General features: G+C 38.3%; 1 protein-coding gene and 1 pseudogene across 1 annotated transcript; both read right to left on the bottom strand.

Moving 5' to 3' along the window:
• Window positions 1-69: 69 nt before the first annotated feature.
• Window positions 70-8099, bottom strand: LOC135365362 (small ribosomal subunit protein eS21-like; annotated as a pseudogene).
• A 121-nt stretch (window positions 8100-8220) lies between these two features.
• LOC123841191 (protocadherin beta-4) lies at window positions 8221-14368 on the bottom strand. Its single transcript, XM_045870853.3, is given in 2 exon segments — window positions 8221-11838; window positions 11840-14368. Coding segments are annotated over 2 exon segments (2385 nt in total). The 5' UTR covers window positions 14173-14368; the 3' UTR covers window positions 8221-11786.
• Window positions 14369-15162: the final 794 nt, after the last annotated feature.

The following is a 15162-nucleotide window of genomic DNA, read 5'->3' as shown; positions in this document are numbered from 1 at the left end:
TTAGGTATTGGAAATTCTAAAGAAACATTTGTTAACTTTCAGTGCAGTAATACTTTTCAGAACAAACTAAATGATATATCAGTGTTCTTCATAAAATACATTTTGAGAAGAAACTTCTTGTTGGGTTTCTTATTTGATTACATTCAAGAAATAAGTGTTAACCGATGTTTACAAAAGTTTGCAATTTTACAAAAGTTATTTTTATTTTGAAATATAACATATCAGAAGGGGTACAAGTGATAAGTGTACAACTCAATACATTTTTCAGGAAGTGAACACAGTCCTATAAGTAGAAACTAAACTAAAACTAAAATGTTACCAAAACCCTAGAAGCTCCCTTCTGTTTTTGTTTGGTCATTACCCTCTCCCCTAAAGGTAAGCATGCTTCTGACATCTATTATCATAGATTTTTTTCTTTTTTGAACTTTTATACAAATGGACTTATGTCGTATTTCTCTTTTATGTTTGGCTTCTTTTACTCAACATTATGTTTTTAAAATTCATCTGTTATATATTGTCTTAATTTATTTTATTCTCAGTGCTTTATATTATTCTATTGTATGACTGTGCTACTCTTTATCTATTCTCCGGTTGATGCACATTGGGGTTTTCCAGTTTGGTGATATTTTGGATAGTGCTGCTACCGACATTCTTGTACATATCTTTTGGTGTCTATGTGAGCATTTATGTTGAATATATTCCTAGGAGTCAGACCTCTGTGTGCAAAGATGTACACATATATTTAGCCTTAACAGATATTGTAAAAAGTTTACAAATGTGGTTTTACTGAAACCAGCAAAAAGAGACAGTTCCAGTTGCTCCATGTCCTTGTCAACATTTGATACTGTCTTTTAATTTTAACCACTCTGATGATATTGTAACTTTAATTAACATCTCCCTGATTAAATTGAGCACTTTTTTCACATGATTAATGGCCATTAGGGTACATTCTTGTGAAGTACTTGTCTTTTGTCTCTATTTACGACATTTGCCTTTTTCCTTATCAATTATTAGAAGTTCCTTATATATCCTGAATATAATTACTTTTTCAGAAGTATGTATTGCAAATATCTTCTCCCACTTTATGGCTTGCATTTCCACTCTCTTGTGCTATCTTTGATGAACAAAATATCTTACCATTAGTCTAATTTATCAATACTTTTCTTATTTTTTTAAGATTTTATTTATTTATTTGAAGAGAGAGACACAGCGAGAGAGGGAACACAAGCAGGGGGAGTGGCAGAGGGAGAAGCAGGCTTCCCGCCGAGCAGAGAGCCCGATGCGGGGCTCGATCCCAGGACCCTGGGATCATGACCTGAGCTGAAGGCAGATGCCCAACGACTGAGCCACCCAGGCGCCCCAATACTTTTCATTTATGGTTAGGAAATCTTTGCATATATCCCAAGATCATGAAAATATTCTTGTATATTTTTTTAAATCGATTGCTTTACTTTTCATATTTAGAGCAATGATCTTCCTGAATTTGATTTTTTTCATATGAATGAGGTTAGGGTTACATTATTTTTTCATAAAAATATCCAAATGCACTATCTTTTGAAAAGAAGATTCATTCCCTATCATTTAGTTTGTTTCTGAAGTGTCAATTTATTATAAATCAGGTGACCATTGGTCTGTTCAAGACTCTTCTTTCCGTTTTTCTCTTGGTTTATCCTGGAATACCATATTGTCTTAATAACTATATCTTTTTAATAGGCTTGATTATCTGATAGGTAAGTTCTCCACTTTACAAATACCCCACATCCCTGATCATCTCCATTCAGAAGTTCTTTGAAACGATGTTGGCGTTGGCCAGTTTGAGGATGGAGTCATCTGGCTCACCTGTCCTGCGAATGGCCCCACAGCGTAGGTTTTAAACTGTCCATTGAACCTGCCTGTCATCTTCTCAACCTCGGCCTCGTTCATCTGGATGGACGCGTGATCCTTGGCGTCGATGATGCGGTTGCTGGCGGAGCATTTCCGCGGTACATGCAGCTCCACGAACTCGCCGGCGTCGTTCTGCACGTTGAGAGCGCTCCAGCTGCCAACCGCCAGGGGCGTAAGCACAGAAAGTCCTCCACTTTTATTCTTTTTCTTCAACATGGTTTTGGTTCTTATTGTCCTTTTGCATTTCTATATGAACTTTAGATTTGGCTTGTCGATTTTCACAAAGAAGTCTGCTGAAATTTTGTTTAGGATTTTATTCCATCTATAGAGTGCTTGGGGAGAACTGACATATTCCCAACATTGAGTCTTCCAAATATTGAAAATTATATATCCCTCTATTTTAGAACTTTAACTTTTCTCAGTATTTTATAGTTTTTCAGTATATAAGTCTTACACATGTTGTTAGATTTGTTTCTAGATATTTGATATTTTTTAAACTTTGTAAATGATACTCAAAATCTTAAATTTTATGATTTTTGTTGTTATCAGAAATACAATTTCTATTTGTATACTACCATATATCCAGTGGAATAGCTAACCTAATTTATTAATCATAATCATCAATAGATTCTTTATGACTTTTTATATATACAATCATGTCATTTTTTTTTAAAAAGACATTCTTATTTCTCCCCTTTCAATCATTGTCCCTTTTATTTTTTCTTTGCCTTATTCCACTGGTTAGGACCTATGGTATAATACTGAAGTGAAATAGTAAAGGCAGGCATCCTTGTCTCATTCTTGATAATTAAGGGAAACTTCAATAATTTACCATTAAAGATAATTTTTCCTGTAGGTTTTAAAATACAGTCTGAATGTTCCCTACTTTCAGTTTGCTAAATACTTTACCATGAATGTGTGCTGAATTGTATCAAATGACTTTTTCTGTATTTATTGAGATAATCCTATTTTCTTCATCTGTTCATGTGACTAATATTAATTTTCAAATATTAAATTGGATTTGCATCCTTAAAATAACACATTTTCTCATAATTTATTATTGCATTTTTATATATTTCTGAATTTTATTTCCTGATATTTTGTTTAGAATTTTCCCATCTATATTTATAAATGAGATTGGCCTCTGCTTTTCCTCTCTTATAATGTCTTATTCAGGTTTGGATGTCATAACCCATTGAAGTTATGTTAGCACCCAAATGATTTGAGAAACATTTCCTATTTTTCTATTCTCTGAAAAAGGCTGCAAAAACTGGTATTAGTTCTTCCATAAGTATTGTGGAAGAATTCCCTAGTGATAATTGGAGTGGCCAGGTTTCTTTAATAACAAGTTTAATTTACTTAATAGATATGCCTAATCAGATGTTATATTTCTTCTTGTTTCAGTTTTAGTATATTGTTTTTCAAAGATGTTTTCCATTTTACATAAATTGTCAAGTTTATTGGCATAAAGTTACTCATAATATCCCTTTTTATTTTTTAAATATCTATGGGATTGGTAGTGATGTTCCTTTTTCATTCCTGATATTGGTAGTTGGTGTTTTTTTCCTTCTTGATTTGTCTTACCTAGAGTTTTTTTTTTTAAGATTTTATTTATTTATTTATTTATTTATTGGGGGGGAGGGGCAGAGAGGGAGAAATAGAAAGAATCTGAAGCAGACTAGCAGCTGAGCACAACGACCCCAAGATCATTACCTGAGCCAAAACCAAGAGTCCGACCCTTCTAGTATCAAAAACCTATAAAGAACTTAGCAAACTCAACACCCAAAGAACAAATAATCCAATCAAGAAATGGGCAGAAGACATGAACATTTTTCCAAAGAAGACATCCAAATGGCCAACAGACACATGAGAAAATGCTCAACATCGCTCGGCATCAGGGAAATCCAAATCAAAACCTCAATGAGATACCAGTCAGAATGGCTAAAATTAACAAGTCAGGAAAAGACAGATGTTGGCAAGGATGTGGAGAAAGGGGAACACTCCTACACTGTTGGTGGGAATGCAAGCTGGTGCAGCCACTCTGGAAAACAGTATAGAGGTTCCTCAAAAAGTTGAAAATAGAACTACCCTACAACCCAGCAATTGCACTACTGGGTATTTACCCCAAAGATACAAATGTAGTGATCCAAAGGGGCACCTGCACCCCAATGTTTATAGCAGCAATGTCCACAATAGCCAAACTATGGTAAGAGCCAAGATGTCCATCAACAGATGAATGGATAAAGAAGATGTGATATATATATATATATATATATATATATATATATATATATACACACACAATGGAATATTATGCAGCCACCATAACAAAATCTTGCCTTTTGCAACAACGTGGATGGAACTGGAGGGTATTATGCTAAGCGAAATAAGTCAATCAGAGAAAGACATGTATCATATGACCTCACTGATATGAGGAATTCTTAATCTCAGGAAACAAACTGAGGGTTGCTGGAGTGGTGAGGGGTGGGAGGGATGGGGTGGCTGGGTGATAGACTTTGGGGAGGGTATGTGCTATGGTGAGCTCTGTGAATTGTGTAAGACTGATGAATCACAGACCTGTACCTCTGAAACAAATAATACATTATATGTTTTTTTAAAAAAAAGAGAAGATAGTAGGAAGGGAAAAATGAAGGGGGGGAATCGGAGGGGGAGACGAACCATGAGAGACTATGGACTCTGAGAAACAAAATGACGGTTCTAGAGGGGAGGGCGGGGAGGGGATGGGTTAGCCTGGTGATGGGTATTAAAGAGGTCACGTATTGAATGGAGCACTGGGTGTTATACGCAAACAATGAATCATGGAACACTACATCAAAAACTAATGATGTAATGTATGGTGATTAACATAACAAAATTTAAAAAAAAAGAGTCTGACCCTTAACCAACTGAGCCACCCAGATACCCCGTAAGAATTTTTTTTTTTAAGATTTTATTTACTTATTTGAGAAAGAATGAGAGAGAGAGGGAGAGCATGAGAGGGGGGAGGGTCAGAGGGAGCAGACTCCCCGCCGAGCAGGGAGCCCAATGTGGGACTCGATCCCAGGACTCCAGGATCATGACCTGAGCTGAAGGCAGTTGCTTAACCAACTGAGCCACCCAGGCGCCCCCCCATAAGAATTTTTAATTGTATCAATCATTACAAAGAGCCAACTTTCAGTTTTATTGATTTCCTGTTTTTGTTTTTGTTTTTTTTTTTTTAAAGATTTTATTTATCTATTTGAGACAGAGAGAATGAGAGAGAGAGAGCACATGAGAGGGGGGAGGGTCAGAGGGAGAAGCAGGCTCCCTGCTGAGGCAGGGAGCCCTATGCGGGACTCTATCCAGGGACTCCAGGATCATGACCTGAGCCGAAGGCAGTCGCTTAACCAACTGAGCCACCCAGGCGCCCCCTGTTTTTTTTTTTTAAAAGATTTCATTTATTTATTTGAGAGAGAGAGAATGAGAGACAGAGAGCATGAGAGGGAAGAGGGTCAGAGGGAGAAGCAGACCCCCCGCCGAGCTGGGAGCCCGATGTGGGACTCGATCCCGGGACTCCAGGATCATGACCTGAGCCGAAGGCAGTTGCTCAGCCAACTGAGCCACCCAGGCGCCCTGATTTCCTGTTTTATTTGTCATCTATTTGTGTTTATATCTGTTTTCTTCCTTCATTTGATTTCTTCTTTTTCTAGCTTCTTCAGAGTAAATCTTGGATTAGTGATTTTTAATATTTCTTTTCTAACATGTGCATTTAAAGTTTTTAAATTTCCTTCTAGGTCCCGTTTTGATGTAGCAAATCCTAATTTTTACCCAGTTCAAAATATATGGAAATTTCTGCTATTACATCTTCTTTGACCCATGGATTATATTATTTAGTTTTGAAGCACTTGGGGATTTCTTGTTATATTTTTATTTTAAATTTCATTTCATTTCTTTTTTTTTTTTTTTTAAGATTTTATTTTATTTTTTGACAGGGAGAAAGAGACAGCGAGAGAGGGAACACAAGCAGGGGGAGAGGGAGAGGGAGAAGCAGGCCTCCCGCCGAGCAGGGAGCCCGATGCGAGGCTCGATCCCAGGACGCTGAAATCATGACCTGAGCCAAAGGCAGACGCTTAACGACTGGGCCACACAGGCGCCCCTCATTTCATTTCATTGTAAATAGGCTCCACATCCAGCATGGAGCCCAACATAGGGCTTGAACTCACAACCGTGAGGTCAAAACCTGAGCTGAGATCAAGAGTCAGACACTTAACTGACTGAGCCACTCAGGTACCCCCTAGTTATATTTTTAATTCTGTCTTAATTCCAATGTCAAAAAGCATACTCTGAGTCATTTCAATTCTTTTAAATTTTTTGAGGTTTTTTTTTTGACCAGAATATGGATAATTTTTATATATTTCATATGCACATTAAATATCATGTATTCTCCAGTGTGCTGTGTATGTCAGTTTATTCCAATATGATTATTGTGTTGCTCAGATTTTTACTATTCTTGGTGTTTGTGTGTATATGTCTTCTTATTCTCTCAGGAATCAAGAGAGTTGTATTAAGTCTACTATGACCGTGGATTTGTCTATTTTTCATTTCTATTCTCTCAGTTTAACTTTATATATTTTGTAATTATCTTATGAGCATATATTCAGGCTTAGAACTGATATAATACTGGTGGATTTACTTCTTTATCATTATGAAACATCTCTTTTATCTCTATACATGTAATGCATCTTTCCTCAAAGTCTCCTTTGTCTTATATGAATACAGCTACACTAGGTTTATTTTGGTTAGTGTCTGTATTATATCTTTTCCTATTTTTTTAACTTTCAACCTTTTTGTTGTATCTCACACAAACACACATTTACATGATAGCATATACAATAGTTGAACTTTTCTCATACCTAGTCTGAAAATTTTTGGTTGTTTAATGGGATCATTTAACCTAATCACAATTAATGTAATATTTGATAATTCTTCATTTATATTTACCATCTTTTTTATTTGTCCCTAAAGTTTCATTTTTTTTGGATTATTCAGATATTTGTTATTTTTCATTTTCCTTCAATTAGTGTTTTAGTTAATCTTGTAGTAATTATCCTACAGATTAAAGCATGCATCTTTGATCTACAAGAGTATAACAATTTTTTAAATTTTACTACTTCCATGATAATGCTTAGAACTCATTAACTGTATCTATACCATCTTCCTTTTACATTATTATTGTCATGAATTTAAATTTTATATATATTTTAAATCTTTTAAGAAACTACTATTTTTGCCTTCTATAGTCAATATTAATTTATATTTACCTTTCCTGTTGCTCTTCATTTCTTCCTGCAAGTCTGATTCCTTTAGGACTGTTTTCCCTCTGCCCAATGAATTCCACTAAAAGTATTTCTTTTAGTGCAGATGTGACTGTGATTAATTCTCTTGGTTTTTGTTTGAAAACTGTATTTTTGAAATAAATATTTTCTGGTAATATAAGAGTGCTAGTCTGTTTTTTTTTTTTCCCCATGACCTTAAAGGCATCATTTCTTTGCCCTTTGGTTTCATGATTTATGTGGAAAAGTCAGCTCTCCATTTTATTGTTGCTCCTTTAAGAGTAATGTGTCATTTCTTGGTACTTGCTTTTAATGTTTTCTCTTTGACTCTGGTCTTCAGCATCTTTCCTATTATATGTCTAGGTGTACTTTGTATTTTATTTCTCTTGATTTGGTTTCCCCAAGCATCTTGAGTGGTGAAGGATTTTCACAAATTTTGGAAAATTTTTGGTCATTCTCTCTTCAAACATTGCTTATTGTCTATTCCTAGTATCTCCTCTCCTTTTAGGATTACAATCATATGTATGTTAGAGTTTTTCATTATATCCCACATATCACTAATGTTCTTTTCTGTATTTTTCATTATTTTCTCCTATGCTTCTATTTGGATGTTTTACATTGGTTTGTCTTGCATTCACTAATCCTGTATTCCTTTATGTCTACTAAGTCATAAACTACCTAAATCATTTTTAATTCCAGATTTTATTTTTTTCAGTTTATAATGAATTTCCATTTAAAATTTCAATTCTCTGGTGAAATTCTCTTTTATTTATTTTCTCTATTCTTTATTTGTAACCTATTAGTCACACTTATTTTAACATCACTGTCAGTAAATTTTAGTATTTGTTTCTTCTTTAGGTCATTTGTATTGTCTGTTTTTTTTCTCTCTAGGTTTTATTCATGTTAACCAGTTGTTGTTGTTGTTGTTTTTTGTATGTGTGACTAGTAGTTTTTTACTGAATATGGAATATTTATGTAAAAAGCTCTCTAGGATCCAGATGATATTATTTTTTTCCAAAAAGAATTCACCTTTTCCTCTGTTAACTTGATAGAGACATGTCTCATCAAATTTCATTAATCCAAACAGGCACTGTGCTTAGTCAAGGTGCTTTGCAGTCCTGATAAGCACCTAACACTCCAGAATGATCAGTTGAGAACTTAGTTTATTTTCCACAGTCCCTTCCCATGACAGGTTCTAAACCCTAATCTTTATGTATCAAGACTATCAAAACTGACTCTGCTGTTCAGAGATTTTTTACTTAGGCTTTTAGTCTTCTTCCCTGGAATGTCCCTGAGTTTGACAAGTATCTTGAGGGGAAAAATTGGCCATGGGCTTGAATCTTCCAGTCTGCCAAAGGCTACTGAAGTTGCTCTAGCCTGCAGCAGGAGCCTTTTGCCTGTTCTAAGACTTAGCAAAGTTCCGCAGGGCAAACTGACTGTAAAAGTAAGTTCATAACTCCAAGAAATCTTAGCTGTTTGAGTTCTTTTTTTTTTTTTAAGATTTTATTTATTTATTTGACAGAGAGACACAGCGAGAGAGGGAACACAAGCAGGGGGAGTGGGAGAGGGAGAAGCAGGCCTCCTGCGGAGCAGGGAACCCGATGCAGGGCTCGATGCAGGGCTCGATCCCAGGACCCTGGGATCATGACCCCAGCTAAAGGCAGACGCCTAACGACTGAGCCACCCAGGCACCCCATCCCTTTGAGTTTCTTATTATATCATCTGCTGTCTGTTGCTTCAAACATATAATTTCTGAATTTTAACAAGTTTTTATGGTTGTTTCTGCTATTAGGTAATCCATCCATTCTACCTGGAAGCAGACATCCACCAAACAACTACATAACTTTTAACCTCAGCCTGCTTAAAATCTGTATTTTGCAACTTTCAGTAGTAAAGGAAGAGGGGGGGTTTTGAAGTGATGTGGGCCTTACAGTGCCTTTAGTAAAAGTTCTGCCCCCCAAACAGCATATGTTCAATTCACTATGTGCTGTACCTAAAATAATAAAGGAATTGTAAAAGATGTATATAAAAGATGATGTTAGCTAAACCTATTGTGTGTGGAAGTTATTTCACAATATATGTAATTCAAAGCATCATGCTGTATACCTTAAATTTACACAGTGATGTATTTCAATTATTTTTCACTAAAACTGGGAAGATGTACTTATAAAAGAAGCATGTGAGAAAACATAGGATTAAAATGAGCGTTATTATCAAAATATTTGGCCTCCATTCTTTATTTTTGTTTTACAACAATAGAACTGGCCGATTTTTCATAAGGTATGCATTTTGTGGAAGTTTTTTGGATCACACTTACTATTAAATTTTAATTATTGAATTTCAAAATATTGATCCATTCTACACCAAAATCTGGAATAAGGAATGATTTGTGCTTTATGAATACACACAGTAATCAATAAAATAATACACAAAGTAATTCACAAATTTACACAGAAATTCATAAACGTGGGTTTGGGTGTTTATTTGGCCAGTCTCATTTGGGCAATTACACAAATTGGACTTTTCTGACATAAACAAAAAAAGGGTGACTTGGATTTTCATAATGTTGAAATATACTGGTGAAAACTTCAATAAGATTTCTCATCATCATATATAAAAGCTATTCATTTAAATAGCTAGTAAATGGAGTAATCATTAAAGTTGACTACCATATTTTTGTCTATATATATATGTACTATTTATGTCTATAAATACATAAAACCAAAAGAAACATATACATTAAATTACACTTGAACTTCTATTTATAGGGCAAAAGGAAGGACAAGAAAGATATGATGTCCTTCATATCTTGAATCCTTTGAAAGGATTTAAGGTTTATTTAAGTATATATATATAGTATATATTAAGTGTTTAATTTTGTTCTCATTTTTATCACTTTCTCATTTCAATTTTTAGACTGGACGAAGGCTGAAAGTTATGTTTCAAGAATAACTTAACCAGTAGTTTTCCTTATTTATGTCATTATTATATCCTTAGCACAAAAAAAAGTAATTCAGGGATAAGTACAAATAATTAAATTCCAGTAGGATGACCCTTGAGATTTAAAAATAAATATTTAGGGCGCCTGGGTGGCTCAGATGGTTAAGCGTCTGCCTTCAGCTCGGGTCATGATCTCAGGGTCCTGGGATCGAGTCCCGCATCGGGCTCCCTGCTCCTTGGGAGCCTGCTTCTCCCTCTGCCTTTCTCTCTTGCTCTCTCATGAATAAAATAAATAAATAAATAAATAAAAATAATAAAAGTAAATAGATTATAAAGCAAGCTCTTCAATTGCTCACATTGTGCCAAAAGTTCAATTAAGAGGTTTTACACTTATATCGATATAAATTTAGTTGGAAACGACATGATCAGCTTACTTTGCTTATTGAACACAACATAAAACAATTATACTTCAGATTTCTTAATTCCTATTTCTATTCTATTGTCCAAAATGACAAAATAATGCTCATTTCTTATAAATGAAATTTAGCATAATTGATAAAGTAAATTTACATAAAATACCTCAAAGCTACATTGAACAGAAGATAACTTGGACATCAAAAATTAAACATCTTGTTGAGAAAGGATGTTCATGTCTGCAAAGTAATTTAAAGCGAAAATCTCCTATCACCCAATAACCTTGAATAGGCCTGAATAGAATAACCGAAACTCAGAAGAAATTCTCTGACTCTTTTGAAAGGTGGGGAGAAGCTGCAAGAAAACCAAAAGAAACATACACATTAAATTACACTTGAACTTCTATTTATAGGGCAAAAGGAAGGACAAGGAAGATATGATGTCCTTCATATCTTGAATCCTTCGAAAGGATTTAAGGTTTATTTAAGGTTCTGAAATTGTTTTAAAGGATTTTACTAAGCAATGACTTAGTTTTGGTTAGTGAGCATGCCAAATTATAGAAGATTTTCATTATTGCTTATAAATGAGAATATTTTTTTTAAATTTAATATTCATATTTATGGAACACATACAGTATGCTAGGTAAGTAGCAGGCAATTACATTTTTTAAATTCTAGCAAGTATGGCGTTCACAATAGGAAGTCACAATTTTAGTGTCTTAATATTTTAATCAAAATGCATGTTTATGTACAATTTCAGAGAAACAAGTAGGTTAAGTTATACGCTCATGGCTTTTCAGGGGCATAGCCTGGAGGATAGTCAAAAAGGCCTAGGTAGCTAAAAGAATTTCAAATACTCTAAAGATAAAGCTAATGGTAGAGACAAACACCACAAATATATAGAAATGCACAATTACACAAAAGCTTGAAGACAGTAAAGAGTTGATTTAAATAAAAATTTCCTAAAGTACTTGAGCAATTTATGGTTATGGAAAGACTAATCACCAAGAGAAGGTCAAATATAGAGAATATACATACTCCATAACCAGTGTAACTGAAAATGCTAAGTCCAATGAATATTAATAAAAGGAGGAAAATTTAGCCCAATCAGGGACATGCATAAATTTGGAATAGAGATATACATATTTAGACAACAAAATTTCTTAAAAGAAAGGCATTGCAATGGGAGTTAGGTTTGCCAAAATTAAGGAGAGGCTGACTTGACCAAATACACTCTTCAACTGAATACAAAGCTATTCCTGCAGTTGAGGTTTTCTTGAATTTCTCTCAGTGTCCTCCATCAAGAGGCTGGGAAATACCGCCTGGAGGAATTTGAACTCACCAGTCCCAGGGGCTCCCGTCAGACACACGTCATACTGGTAGCTGTGCGACAGGGTCCCCGCGCCGCTGACGTCCAGCAGGTGGCCCGCGAAGGGGCCCTCGGGCAGCGAGCAGCCGCCCCCCGCCGCGGCCCGGCTCCTCCTGCCCAGCCGCACCGCCACGAACCCCAGCACCGCCACCAGCAAGAGCGACGACACCGACGCCAAGGCCACCACCAGGTGGACGGTGAGCGGGTCGGCCCGGGCCTCGGCCGCCGCCGCGGCCGGGAGCGGCAGGTAGGGCTGCGAGAAGCCGTCCACCAGCAGCACGTGCAGCGTGACGCTGGCCGACAGCGGCGGCTCGCCGTTGTCCTTGACCAGCACCAGCAGCCTGTGCCGGACGGCGTCGCGCGCGCTCAGCGGCCTGGCCGTGCGCACCTCGCCGTTGTGCGCCCACACGCCGAACAGCCCGGGCTCCGTGGCCCTGAGCAGCTGGTACGCCAGCCAGGCGTTCTGGCCCGAGTCGCCGTCCACCGCCACCACCTTGGTCACCAGGTAGCCCGCCTCGGCCGCCCTGGGCACCAGCTCGGGGCAGCGCGCCGAGCCGTTCTGCGGCGGGTACAGCACGAAGGGCGCGTTGTCGTTGGCGTCCCCCACCAGCACGCGCACCAGCGCCTGGCTGCTGAGCGCCGGCGAGCCGCGGTCGGCCGCGCCCACGCGGAACTCGAACGCGCGCAGCGCCTCGAAGTCCAGGGAGCTGAGCGCGAACAGCTGCCCGGTGGCCGCGTTGAGGGACACCAGCGAGGCCAGGGGCAGCCGCGGGTCGTGCGGCGGCAGCAGCGAGTAGGTGACCTGCGCGTTGGCGCCCGCGTCTCTGTCCGCGGCGCTCACGCGGCCGATGTGCAGGCCGGGGCTGTTGTTCTCGCGCACCCGCAGGGTGTAGGCGGTGTGGCTGAAGGCCGGCGCGTTGTCGTTCACGTCGGACACCGTCACCGTCATGTGGTGCTGGGTTTGCAGCCTGGGGGTGCCCAGGTCAGTGACGGTGATGGTGATGTTGTACTCGGCCTGGCTCTCTCTGTCCAGCGGTCTCTCTGTTACTAGGGTGTAAAAGTTCTTGAAAGTCGGTTTCAGAAGGAACGGCAGATTATCTGGTATAGAGCAAATCATCTTTCCATTGTCTCCAGAGTCTCGATCTCGAATTCTAAAGATAGAGACTACAGTCTCAGGAGCATTTTCTGGGACGGAGCTGGTGAGTGAAGATATGATAAGTTCAGGGGCGTTGTCGTTCACATCCACCACATCTATGAATACAGTGCCTTTTCCAGAAAGACCTCCTCCGTCTATAGCCTCAATTTCCACGTGGTAAGATTTAATTTGTTCAAAATCCAGTTTCTTTGTCAGTCGGATTTCTCCTGTGACTTCATTTATTGAGAAAGTTTGTTTAATTTCATCTGATGCTTGGAACAAGCCATAGGAAACACTCCCGAAGTGTCCAGCATCTACATCTCTAGCTGAGACACTAAGTACTGGGGAGTCCAGGGGGTTGTTTTCCAAGACCTGCACCTCATATGGGGTGTGCACAAACTCTGGAGCATTGTCATTGACGTCCATGATCAGGATTCGCACTGTGATGGTGCCAGACTTAGGTGGAGACCCACCATCCAGTCCCGTGAGGGTTAAGCTGAACTCAGGCTCCTCTTCTCGATCCAGCGGTTTGTCCTGCACCAAATCTGGGTATTTCTTACCTTCACTGTGATTTCGAGTTAGAACATGAAAATGAGAATTGGGGCTGATAGTGTATTTTTGAAGACCGTTGCTGCCCACATCCAAATCCTGAGCTAATTTCAACGGAAACAGAGTCCCTGGCTGGCTGTTTTCCGGTATTTTCAAGAGCATTTCCCCAGTCGGGAATACTGGGGAGTGGTCATTTACGTCCTGGATTGATAATTCTCCTTCAAAAAATTGAACCGGCGTTTCTAGGAACACTTGGAAATGCAGTACACACGGTTCAATAGGGCCACATAGCTCTTCCCGATCTAGTTTCTCTCTCAAAAGCAAATCTCCAGTCTGACGATCCAGCTGCAAGCGCTGTTTGTCATCATCAGACACCACCCGGGCCGACCGGGCGGCCAGTTCCCCAATTCCCAGGCCCAGATCCTTGGTCAGATGGGCTACAAAGAAGCCACTCTCTGTTTCTTCCATCACAGAATAACGAATAGGCTCAGCAAGAGCCTGAGACAAGAACACCATCAAAATAAAGACCATCACTTGCCTGTTTGGTTGAATTCTCTCTAGCGTCTCCATATTGGAGACCCGGTGCTTACATCCAATCCCTTCTAGCACTCACAGAGATACAAAATTCTGATTTCTTGTTTGTTAGAGTCCTCACAAAGTTGCTTTTAATCTTAAATTCGTTTAGTATATCGCAGTCCAAACTCGCTGGTAACCCAGCACGGCTGGCAAAGCTCCTCGCGTGTATTTTTGATTCCTTTTTGCAACAAAGGAGTGCGCGAGCTTTTTAGGGCTCTTTATTCACAATCTTAGCCTGCAGCGCCACCCTGCGTCTCGATTGAGAAATTAATATTCTCAAGTCAAAGCACATTTTGGTGGTGTCCAAATGTAAGCTATTTTTTAAAGTGTTTAGAACTTTCACAAACTTTTTTTCCCATTAAATTGAATTATTTATAAGGTTACACATTATATTGCATGAGCTAGAGTAATTGTGAGCACAAAGCAAGAGGATACCCTGGTCTCCCCACACTCTAATCAGTGGAACTTCAAAGAACTCCATTTCCCCTTTATGTAATCTAACCAGGGGAGATAAATTCTTCTAAAATTGTAATTCATAATAGTTAATATTTGTTTATTTCCAAGTAGGTGAGGAATTTATGATTATGCAAAAGTTTGTTAAGGTGTTTGGTGTCACGTGACCTCAGGGAGACTATTTTTCAAAGGGAAGCTTCTATGTCCCTACACTGCTATACAAAAAGTAGTATAGTTGAATGAAGAGGCATCTTGCTTTGTTATAAATCCTTTTACAGTGTGAACTCACATTAATTTTAAAAGGAAATCAAACAGTACTACAGTCAGATTCTCAGACCTGGATAAGAAATGAAACGGGTTTTACAGATAAGGAAACTGAAGCTCAGAGGGTAATAGGACTTGATTACTTGACTATTATCAGAATAATATAAAGACAAAATCAAGTGAGTAAGAATCATTAAATTTTGTTAAGGTAAAGGCTTTAAGCTTAAACTTACTTAGATAGATATCTCTATATTATAATAAGTTTAC

Source organism: Mirounga angustirostris, unplaced genomic scaffold, assembly GCF_029215605.1.
Source record: "Mirounga angustirostris isolate CCGP_5_RB_7025 unplaced genomic scaffold, mMirAng1.0.hap1 SCAF_7, whole genome shotgun sequence".
NCBI lineage: Eukaryota > Metazoa > Chordata > Mammalia > Carnivora > Phocidae > Mirounga > Mirounga angustirostris.
The sequence above is the reverse complement of the archived record's forward strand: the minus strand, read 5'-3'. Positions and strand labels throughout refer to the sequence as shown.